Raw genomic sequence first — 10,919 nt, 5'->3', positions numbered from 1 at the left:
GGGACGGTGTTTATGTCATATATCGTATAGAGTGCAACAGGATGCTTAAATATAATACTGTTATACAACTAAAATGAATAAATGATATCTTATGGGCTATAATGTTGTGTAGTCTCATCAAAGTTGACTGACATTTTGGAGGAATATATGGCCTCCAGAGCTCTTCTTACTGCCTACTTCATGCTGGTTTATGGCTTGGCTTACATTTCCACTCCACACTGACTGATAGTTAATGCTCTGAGAACCTCAAATCCAACAATTAAAATAAATGATGATAGTTGATAAAGTTAACTGAATTACATATTTGCAATTAAAATTAAAAAGCAGTGGGGAAAGAAGGGAATAATGAATTTCAAGTTAAGGGAACACTTAGGAACACATCACACAAGTCTGGTGATAGGTATTTATTTCGTACTTTATTTAACAATGTTGTCAGTATTTCAGACCATACACTGTTGGAATTATAAACTTCCATGAACAGTATGCAATATATTTTAGTAAATGCAGTCAAACTTTTGACTTACTGTGAATTTTACTTTCACTTAGATCAAGTTGGAAATCTTTGTCTGATGTAATAGTCATTTTAACGTATATATAAAGAATACTGCAGTCAAAATTTTGATTTACTATGAATTTTACTTTCACTTAAATCAAGTTGGAAATCTTTGTCTGCTGTAATAGTCACCTTAATGTATATATAAAAAACAGAAGAAAGTGTGGAAGGAACAGCTTATAATGATGATTCCCCCCCAATGTGTGCATGCAAGAAAATAGTCTCCTGGTGTTATGATATAATGTTTTCATTTTTATGGATTTACACTTTATGTTATTTTCTCAAAACTTCAGAAAGCTCAACAATAATGATCCATCACCCAAATCAGATTCCAACATTAACTATTCACTTGTCATTTAAACTTTTACAGATAGTAAAAGTAAAGCTATCCCTGTAAGAGGCTGTGAAGGCCCGTAGGGTTGTGAGACATTGAGGGTCCCACATTATCTAGAAAATCTGCTCAAAGATGGCAGTAAGGTTGTCAGCCTTATGCGCCAGCTGCGCTTTACTCCCAGGAAAATTATTTAATTAATTCCTGGTACTCATTTCTGTTAGAGGCTGAGTCGACCCCAAGGGGATAGTGCGGCTGGAAGGATTAGGTCAATTGAAAAAAGTCCAATGACCTCATTGGGACTTGAACCCGTGACCTTCCGGCTTGTAGCATAGCCCCCCAACTTTTACAGACAGGAAATTTCTACAGTGTTCTGACTTATTTGTAATCTAGCAGTGAACATCTGTTTTTTGACAGAACCCCAAAAATATTCCAAAAAATAATCAATATTCATTACAGGGAACTTAGTGCTTTAGTTTTCTGGGAAGTAATTGTGTCTCTGGTGTCTTCACCTGATTGCTGGGTAATGCAGTGGCCAAACAGACTTTATTTTATACTGTATACTGTGGCAAAAAAGATCATGAGTTTGAAACAAGATCCACATCGCCAAGAATAAGGGCAATTGGAATTAGTTTTTTCAGTTAAATTCATAATGAGGGAACGGTGCATGTGTGTTTGCAACACAGTGAGCAACCCTTAAGGAGAAACAAGGGGTTACATCTTCCACTTTGGGAATATTAATATATAGTGTCTCAGTGGAGCTTGCAGAGAAACGCTGACAGATCCTATGAGGCAAATATAATGGTTTACGTTATTCAAATTTGGTACTTAAATCATGTATGGAACATTACTAATTCTTAGTGTTTTGCCAGGAGAGTTTAAAATTTGTTTCTTTCGCATTAAACCATCTTTTTGACTTATCTTCACTACCCTGCCATCTACTTTCCCTCTGAGATGCTCTGGCAGCTGAAGCTCCCATTGCATCACTTTGCTCTCTGTTATGGTGCATGTTTGAACTTCTGCTCCCAGAATCTTGATTCATGTTACTTTGTCGTGCTTCTTGTTCATAATTTACACTCCCATGGAAATCTGGTCTTCTATTCCCACCCCTCTGGTAACCCCTCCAAGAACCCCAATTACTACTACTATCTCGCTTTTCTCCAAAATTCCGTTTCAATCTGCTTCCTTCATCTGTCTGTCCATGCCCCACCTGATTACTGTTTCTACTCCTGGGTCCCCCACCAAGGCAACCATCTTTCCAGTCTCTACGTGTATCACTACCAACACTACTATTACTTTCTGTTCTTATTCTGCTTCCTCCCAAATCTCTGGGTAAATCTGATCCACTTCCATTTCTACTCACACTGTAAGTTCTGGAGCCCTGATGTCCATTATTATTCTCCCTAATGGGATATGGCCTTCCTTCTACACTGCTATTGCTACTGTCACGATGATGGGTCAACTTTCCTTTGCCAATCTCATCAAAGTCCCTTGGTCCACTTCGCCAATTCTTGTCCTGGCTGCTTCTGCTATCATTACTCGAATCTCTACTTTGATGCCAACTACCAAAAAAATTTCTTTCTTTACTGTAATGTCTGTCCCTTCTTTCAGTGCTTGAATCACGACTTCCAGCTTTCTGGTGATATCTACTGCTATTGCTACTGTCCCGATGATGGGTCAACTTTCCCTTGCCAATCTCATCAAAGTCCCTTGGTCCACTTCGCCAATTCTTGTCCTGGCTGCTTCTGCTATCATTACTCGAATCTCTACTTTGATGCCAACTACCAAAAAAATTTCTTTCTTTACTGTAATGTCTGTCCCTTCTTTCAGTGCTTGAATCACGACTTCCAGCTTTCTGGTGATATCTACTGCTATTGCTACTGTCCCGATGATGGGTCAACTTTCCCTTGCCAATCTCATCAAAGTCCCTTGGTCCACTTCGCCAATTCTTGTCCTGGCTGCTTCTGCTATCATTACTCGAATCTCTACTTTGATGCCAACTACCAAAAAAATTTCTTTCTTTACTGTAATGTCTGTCCCTTCCTTCAGTGCTTGAATCACGACTTCCAGCTTTCTGGTGATATCTAGCCATATTGCTACTCTTACTGTCAGTGCTTGAATCGCGACTTCCAAATCTCCGGCGGTATGCACCTCTACCGCCACTGAAATCTCTTTGACCATCAGCTCTACCTCTACTCCTGCCCCCACTGGTACCCAATCCACGAGATCCCCCTCTACCTCTACCCCTACCCCTACCACCACGTGAGCGTGATCGATCAGAGTATGCACTTTCTGCTTCTTCCAAGACCATCTTCCGTCTGGGTTTTGGAGAATTCTGCGACAGTTGTGGGAAAAGGTGTGAATATTCAATGACAATCTGACGAAACAACTTACAGTCTTCATCAGACAAACTCTTGCAGTTTTTTTCTTTTAGTCTTATTCTTGCCTCATCAAAAATCACTTCATAGATATTCACGGGTTTTTTCATGGGCAAGAAGTTACATTTGTGAGTCTGAAATGAAAGCACATGGATTACTTCTTGATATCCTAATTTCATATAATTTAATGTCAAGGTGAACCATTACTCCTAAAGTGAATAGACCTAGACTTTGATTAAAGTGTTTTTATTAGCTACTGCACAGCTTCTTACATAGGTCATCTCTTTAGTGGTGGAATGTATTTTTGCTTTATTCTACCGTAAGTTAACTGCAAATTTTACTTGTTCAGCATAAATAATCCCAATAACTTCTATTACACACTGCTGTCTTCCTAAGTATAAGGCATATACAAAGGTAAGTCAATAAGTAAGTTACAAATCGATATAGAACTTAAAGAAATAAGAGTACTGATTTCAAAAATGCTTTTATTTCTCAACATAATCTCCCTGTACATTGAGGCACTTATCCCATCATTTCACAAACCACTGAAAACCAGCAGCATAAAATTCTTTGGGCTGCTGTCGGAACCAGGCGTCTTCACACGACATGGTGTACCTCATAATGCATGACAGGTTAGGTTTTCTCGAAGTATGTACATGATGGGTGCTGTGCATACTGACCCCACAACACAAGATGCAAAGAATGGGTCTGGCATTACAGCATCTCAATCGCTACCACGATGAAGGACACGATATGCTAGCCCGAATTGTCACAGGTGATGAGTCTTGGGTTCACCATTACCAGCCCAAGACAAAGCATGCATCAATGCAGTGGAAACAACCTGCGTTGTCTGCCAAAAAAGAAAGTTTAAGGTTACACCATCCTCTGCTCACCACATTCCAGCCTCAAGGACAAACCGTAAATGCCAACTCCTACTGTAACATCTTCAGGAAACTTCATAAGGCCATTCAACGAAAGCATGCAACCTGTCATGCATTATGAGGTAGGCCATGCAGTGTGAACACGCCTGGTTCCGACAGCAGCCCNTTATTAATTAATTTTAATCGATTTTTGAGTGATTTAAAGTTAATTTGAGGGATACTAAACTAATTTTGACCGTCTTCAACCTCATTTATGTAATTTTAACCAAAAATTCTTTCTCGATTTCAAGTTAATATAAATAATATCAATTATTTTCTGAAAGATTTCGCTGTAATTTTGGTAATTCTGACATATTATTTGACGATTTACATAATATTTCAAGAAATTTAACCGAATTTTTAGTGATTCCAAGTTAATATAAGGATTTTTATTCGAATTTTGAACGAATTCAAACAATTTAACCTAAAATTGTGTGACGATATCCAGTTAACACAAAAGATATTCAACGAATCTTTGAAAGATTTCATTCAAATTTAAGGAAATCTAGGTCAATTTCTGGTATTTAATATATTATTTAAAGAATTTTAAAACATAATCAGTAATTCTTAATTATTTTAAGGAATTTTAACCTAAACTCTAACGTGCAGAACATAATTTGTGCTTTTAAACCGAATGTTGTTTGACGATTTTAAGTTAATATAAAGAATTTCAAATAATTTGTGAAAGATTTCATCGTATGTAATGGAATTCCGTCCCATTACTTGATTTCTATATTATTTATTGAATTTTAACACAATTTTGAGAGATGTCAAGTTAAATTACCGAGTATTAACCAGGTTTGAACGATTTCAACGAAAATGAAGTAAATTTGACCAGAAATTGTTTCACGATTTTAAGTTAATATAATGAACTTCAACCAATTTTTGAAAGATTTCACTCTAATTTCAGGAATTCTAAGAGATTCTTTGACGAATTACATAATATTTGAGGATATTTAAAGACATTTTGAATGATTCCAAGTTAATTTAAATTCTTTTATCTGAATTTTGAACGACTTCAACCTAATTTATATAATTTTGAACTAAAATTCTTTGTTGATTTTATGTTAAAATAAAGAATTTCATCAAACTTTGAAAGATTTTACTCTAAATTAGGAATTCTATGAAAATTTCTGATAATTACTATTTTATTTAAGGAATTTAAAAAAATTCAGTGATTCCTAGTTAAATTAAGAAATTTTAACAAAATTTTGAAAGAGTTCAACCTAGTTTATGTAATTTTAACCAAACGTTTTTCTATTTCAAGTTAATAGAAATAAATTCCTGCAATTTGCGAAAGTTTTCACTGGTTTTTGGAATTTTAAGAGATCCTTTGACGATTGACAATTTTAGGCGAAATTTAAGCAATATTGGGTGATTGCAAGTTAATTTAAAGTCTTTTATCTGAACTTTGAACGACTTTAACATACTGTGACATGTTGCGCAAGGAGACCCCACCCCACCAGCAGTGACGCGGCGGGTGAGTCAGCGCTCCCCTCCCCCTCCTCCGCACGGTAACGTAACGGTGACGCAACAGGATTGTTACTGTAGTAACAGCGGTTACTACCGCTAGCATTACTAGCAACACGGCGCCAGGCAACAAGGGTGCCTATTACGTGGCCGTTTTCCGTATGGTCCGATCAAGGCTACATGGGGAGCAGCGAAGGCTATTCACAGTCAGTTGTACTGAGTCAGTCAGTCCTGGAGCTACCGCCGAGTTAGCCAGCAACAAGTCAGTTGTATTGTGGCATTTGGAGTGTACTAATTGTGATACTGCAGATAGCAGTAATCGTAAATCTGTAATTTGGGCAATTGTAAGTGCGAATGTGAAATAAAATAAGAAGATGCTGGATGACCTTGGGGACAGAAGAGGATACTGTCATTTGAAGGAGAAAGCTCTAGATCGCATTAAGTGGAGGAATTGTTTTGAAAGAGACTGTGGACCTGTCGTCTTGACAGATTACTGATGATGATGATGATGATGATGATATTAAATACTTCGTGAAGTTATTTGTCGCGTTATACGCCCGATACGCGACAGTATATTTTGGACCCCAATTCTGGATTCTGTCTACTTCTTTAGAAAAAACATAACAGTGACTCAACAACATAAGCTTACATTACAGACTAAATGAATATGGTTTAGTCATGAATTCTAATGAGATATGCTCACATAAATGTATATCTTAGCCGGTCACAGTGGCCAAGCGGTCTAAGGCATGCACTGTCTTCGCTCGTTCGGAAGCCGGGATCGTGGGTTCGAATCCCACTCAGGGCATGGATGTTTGTGTGCGTTTTTCTGTGTTTGTCTACAGGTAGAGGCCTTGCGATGAGCTGATCACTCGCCCAAGGAGTCCTACCGTATGTGTAAGATCGAGAAAAACCGAAGTGAACGGAGTTCATGGAGGTAGGCCTAGGCCCACTGGGGCTGTAGTGCCAAGGAAAAAAAAAAGTATATCTTAATTTCTAAGCCTGTCTCAGCTAAGCTAATTCTCAGGAAATTTTTCACGCTACTCATTAATTTGTAAGCAAAATAAAGATTCATTGTAATTTTTGATGATTATTTCATTAATTACATACCCAACATGGTACATCATTGAACAAAAAATCGATGCTTGTCAAACCTTACACTCAAAAATCCCATTCTCTTCATTAATATGAATTCTAAATCCAATTATATTTCAATGAAGAACTCTTGTCCAGCTATGGAGAAATTCTGCATTACAACAGAAAGCATTACACATATGCAAGTGTTCCTGATTATGAAAGCCTGAGAACTGAGCAAAAGGTCGTTACTCTGTACTGAAAATCTTTCAACTTCTGATAACACAGTTTTTTTTTCAGTCATGTGCAAGTCTTAAATTTCTGATAGTGACTGAAGACAAAATCCTCAATCTCAGTTTAGATGCGCATTTTCCAGGCAGAGGTGTATGTCATTAAGGCATGCGCAGTTGAGAATTCAGATAGGAACTACAGAAATAGGAACATCTATATCCTATCAGACACTCAAACTGCAATTAAAGCACTTGGTACACACCAAATCACTTCAAAATTGGTTTGGGGCTGCCACCAATCCCTCATACAACTGGCCAGACATAACAGATTACAACTGATATGGGTGCCAGGTCATGAGGGTATTGTAGGGAATTAAACCGCAGATCAACTGGCAAGAGCACAATCTGAACAACCGTTCACAGGACCTGAACCAGCTTGCGGCATCTCAGCAGGAGAATACTGATGAGAATGAAACTGCAGATCAGCTGGCAAGAACAGGATCTGAACCAGCTTGTGGCATCTCAATTGGTTTCACTGAACACTTATAGATCATAACTACAAGTAACCACAGCACCAGCAGANTGGACATTTCCCGCCCAACAGTAGTCTCTAATGCCTCTGATAGATGGGGGAAGCATCGAGAGATACCGCTGAGCCAGTAGAGGCCGAACTCGCTGGCTGAGTTGGGACTGATGGTACGCACCAGTATTGGTAGGGTAGAGAGACTGGTAGAATATCGCAGAGGGGACGTACAACAGACCATTGGTCGCGGTGCATGGGGAAACCCACTCCTCCAATAATAATAATAATAATAATAACCATAACACTATTGCTAATTCACACACTCTGCAGTTCACTACAGCAAACACCAAGTCTTCTCGGTCCGCTGTGTCTTCACCAGTTGTCTGGTAACAGATTCCAATGCTGCAGATCTTCCATGTTCACAGCTTCATGTCTTCACTGCCTGTGATATACACTGCAGCTCCTGAGTTGAACTAACTGGCTTCAAACTGCCAAACATGACTCCACTCCACTAACTAACAGCACTGGAGCAGACCCAACAGAAAACATCATTCCTCTGTTGATGTGGGTGGCATGGTATGATGTGTCCCACTGCAACAGCAGTGCCTGCCTGGTGGTGGACCACGTGGGAACACCACTTCCCACTGCTCCGCTACTGTTGTGCGACATCACTGCAGATGCAGATGTGATGTGTTCCTCTACTGCGTGTGCAATAAATTGTTTAGTGTGTGGTAACTTAGTAATGGCTCTCTACATGCTACAATATCAAGAGATTCTCTACTAATGCAAGCTCTGTGGATATCACACTTTGTATGGATTCAAGACCAATGGTATGTCAGTTTTGTGATTCTTCATTAAACTCACCTAAGCAGAAGAAATTTAAGTTCAGTACAGGGTGGTGTGTACAAATGAGGCAGAGGAATTTCTTTTACAGTGAAAACTTCCCTTTTCAAGCTGTTTTTTTTTCTAGTGGGGTGCGACTGAGTCCACTTGTTACACCAGCCTCAGATGACACTATTGCACCAGCCTCAGATGATAGGTGATGACTGTGGAGCAATCGGTGGAATTCAAATTGGCAGGGGAAACCTAAGTACTCAGAAAAAACCTGCTCCAGTGTCCCTTTGTCCACCACAAATCCCACATGACATGACCCGGGATGAAACACAGGCCTCTGTGGTGAAAAGCCAACGCCTAACTGCCTGAGCTATGGCACAGCCTTTTCAAATAGTTACCATCATGCACTGAGGCAAAGCTGACAAAATGCTTGTTTGTATCAGTATCCCTTCCGGTACACTGTCAGTGACATGGTATGAAATCTGTCATAAAAATTCAGGCAAAGAAAAGATATGACAGCATGAAACTATCACGTGATACCGAATTGAAAAAATATGCTGAAGGTGTAGATGCCTATGGGATGGATGACTAAATGAGCTGATAGACTGGTTACAAGTTGCCTGGAACAGGAGATCACGAGTACTGAGCAAACAAGGAATGCTCATGCTGGACGCATTTAAAGGTAATTTAACATTAGATGTCAGGTCTTAACCTTGTGGTCATACCTGCATTGATGACCTCACAACTACATGAAGAGTATCTTCTAGGATATAATGCCATACAGTCCACTGAAAGTCAACCGATATTTTGAAGGAACATATTGCCTCCACTTTTAGTGTGTAATAAGCCGAGCAAGATACCAGTGTGAAAGCTGATATTAATGAATTCATAAAATTACTTTAGTGCTGACATGTTTACCAGTGCACTGTGAAAATGTGGACAGTGTTACAAATAATTATAATGAAAAAACTGGTCTCCTAAAAAAATTGTTGTAATTTTTTTAGATCATCATCAGAAAGTAAAAAGGTCATTTCTTGCACATGCCAAGTTTATCATATTGATGTACAAACATTTTATATTGTGATTTGAAGTATGTACTGTTCCACCCCTTCCATCAATATCCCACAAAAAGCTCACCCTAAGACCTACTGTAACTATTAAAGAGATCAAAATCACAAAACATTGACGAACTTCTTTACCTTCTCAGGAGCTAGTATTGAAGCCATGGCAAACATCCTTACTTCATCACAAGCTAGGGCAGGTACATAAAACGCATCAACAAATATGAGTACGTATGACTTTTATTATTATTTATATATTACATACCTTTAACTTTTCAGATTCTGGATTCTGGGAAATGACCTTACTGTAGTATTTCCTGTAAGCCATAGGCAGATCATCCTTCATGAATAGGTAGAAGGCACCCATTTGACATATAATCTCCTCTACTAATGGTTTCTCTCTAAAACGGCTTAGTAAGAACTCAAAATCTGGGATTGGATCATATGTCTGGTCCTGTAAACAAGATAATGAAAAGTGATCTCTGGAACAATAAGCCAGCAAGGGTGGACAGAATTAACCTCAACCTCCAAATGCAAACAATAAATGAAACATGTACTAAATAAGGTAAATGATATAACCTCCGTCTCAAGTGCAAACAATATATTCTTGTGTCTTTGATCTTGCTCCCTACACTACATGTTTCGGCCTCAGACGGCCATCATCAGGTGTATAACACTCACGTCGCTGTCACACTGCACCCAGTTCAAACTTTAACATCTAAAACACTCTCCCTGTCATTATCAACTTCTACTTCGTTGATAGCTGTCCACCCGTAGATTACTTCACACACGTTAATTTTGAGTTTATTGTAATAGCACCATAATAAAATCTTTAGTTCTAATTTTAAACTTTTAAATTCTTGTCCAAATTTTAAAAATTCTTGTCCAAATTTTAAAATTTTAAAATTGTTAGGGTTATTCGCCCTGTGTTTGAAGTGCTGCAGCGGCTAGTTCTTGTTTCCACACTGTATAGGTGTTATCTGTAATATACAAATATATTTGTATTACTATCTTATGTATGTGGTGTTTTCTAATGTGTGTATATTGTTATTTGTACTTACCCTGTGTGGTCTTTCTGTGTGCGTGCCGCTGCTATTCTTTACTACGTGTGCTGTCTGATGTACTGTGTGCTGAGTTTTATGTTTGTGAGTGTAGGGGGGGGATGGGTAGTGGGGAGAGGAAGGTACCGTTAGTCTGTATAGATTTCGTGTATCGTTTGAAATATGGGATTGTGTGTTTCTATGTGTGTATCATTCATGTGTAGGCCTTTCTTACTTATTTTATATATATGGTATTTCTCTAATGTATTCAAATGTCTGCCCTTCTTTCCCGTTGTTACAACTTCCATTACCTCTGTTATTGTTCCGTATGCATGTCCTGTATTTAGTATGTGGTTTGAGTACCCGGAATTGCTATCATTATTCCTAATATCATGTATATGTTCTTTATATCTAGTGTTAAATGTTCTGCCCGTTTGCCCAATGTATTTCAATGGGCAATCTACACATTTCATTTGGTATATGCCACTTTTATTGTATTTATCTA

The 10,919-nt window shown here is 38.4% G+C and overlaps 1 protein-coding gene across 4 annotated transcripts in view; it reads right to left on the bottom strand.

Moving 5' to 3' along the window:
• Nucleotides 1-1,149: 1,149 nt before the first annotated feature.
• The window catches only part of LOC111868185, a 32,135-nt gene continuing 22,365 nt past the window's right edge, over nucleotides 1,150-10,919 (bottom strand). For 3 of the 4 annotated variants that reach the window (XM_023858616.2, XM_023858618.2, XM_023858617.2), the window contains exons 5-6: nucleotides 9,640-9,828; nucleotides 1,150-3,396 (exon numbers count right to left, since the gene is read on the bottom strand). In XM_023858616.2, coding sequence (XP_023714384.1) covers nucleotides 1,735-3,396; nucleotides 9,640-9,828 — 1,851 coding nt within the window. In that variant the 3' untranslated portion in view covers nucleotides 1,150-1,734. The remainder of the gene's footprint in view (nucleotides 3,397-9,639; nucleotides 9,829-10,919) is intronic. The other variant, XM_023858620.2, reaches the window with a different exon arrangement.

Source organism: Cryptotermes secundus, unplaced genomic scaffold (genome assembly GCF_002891405.2).
Source record: "Cryptotermes secundus unplaced genomic scaffold, Csec_1.0 scaffold52, whole genome shotgun sequence".
NCBI classification, from domain to species: domain Eukaryota; kingdom Metazoa; phylum Arthropoda; class Insecta; order Blattodea; family Kalotermitidae; genus Cryptotermes; species Cryptotermes secundus.
The sequence above is the reverse complement of the archived record's forward strand: the minus strand, read 5'-3'. Positions and strand labels throughout refer to the sequence as shown.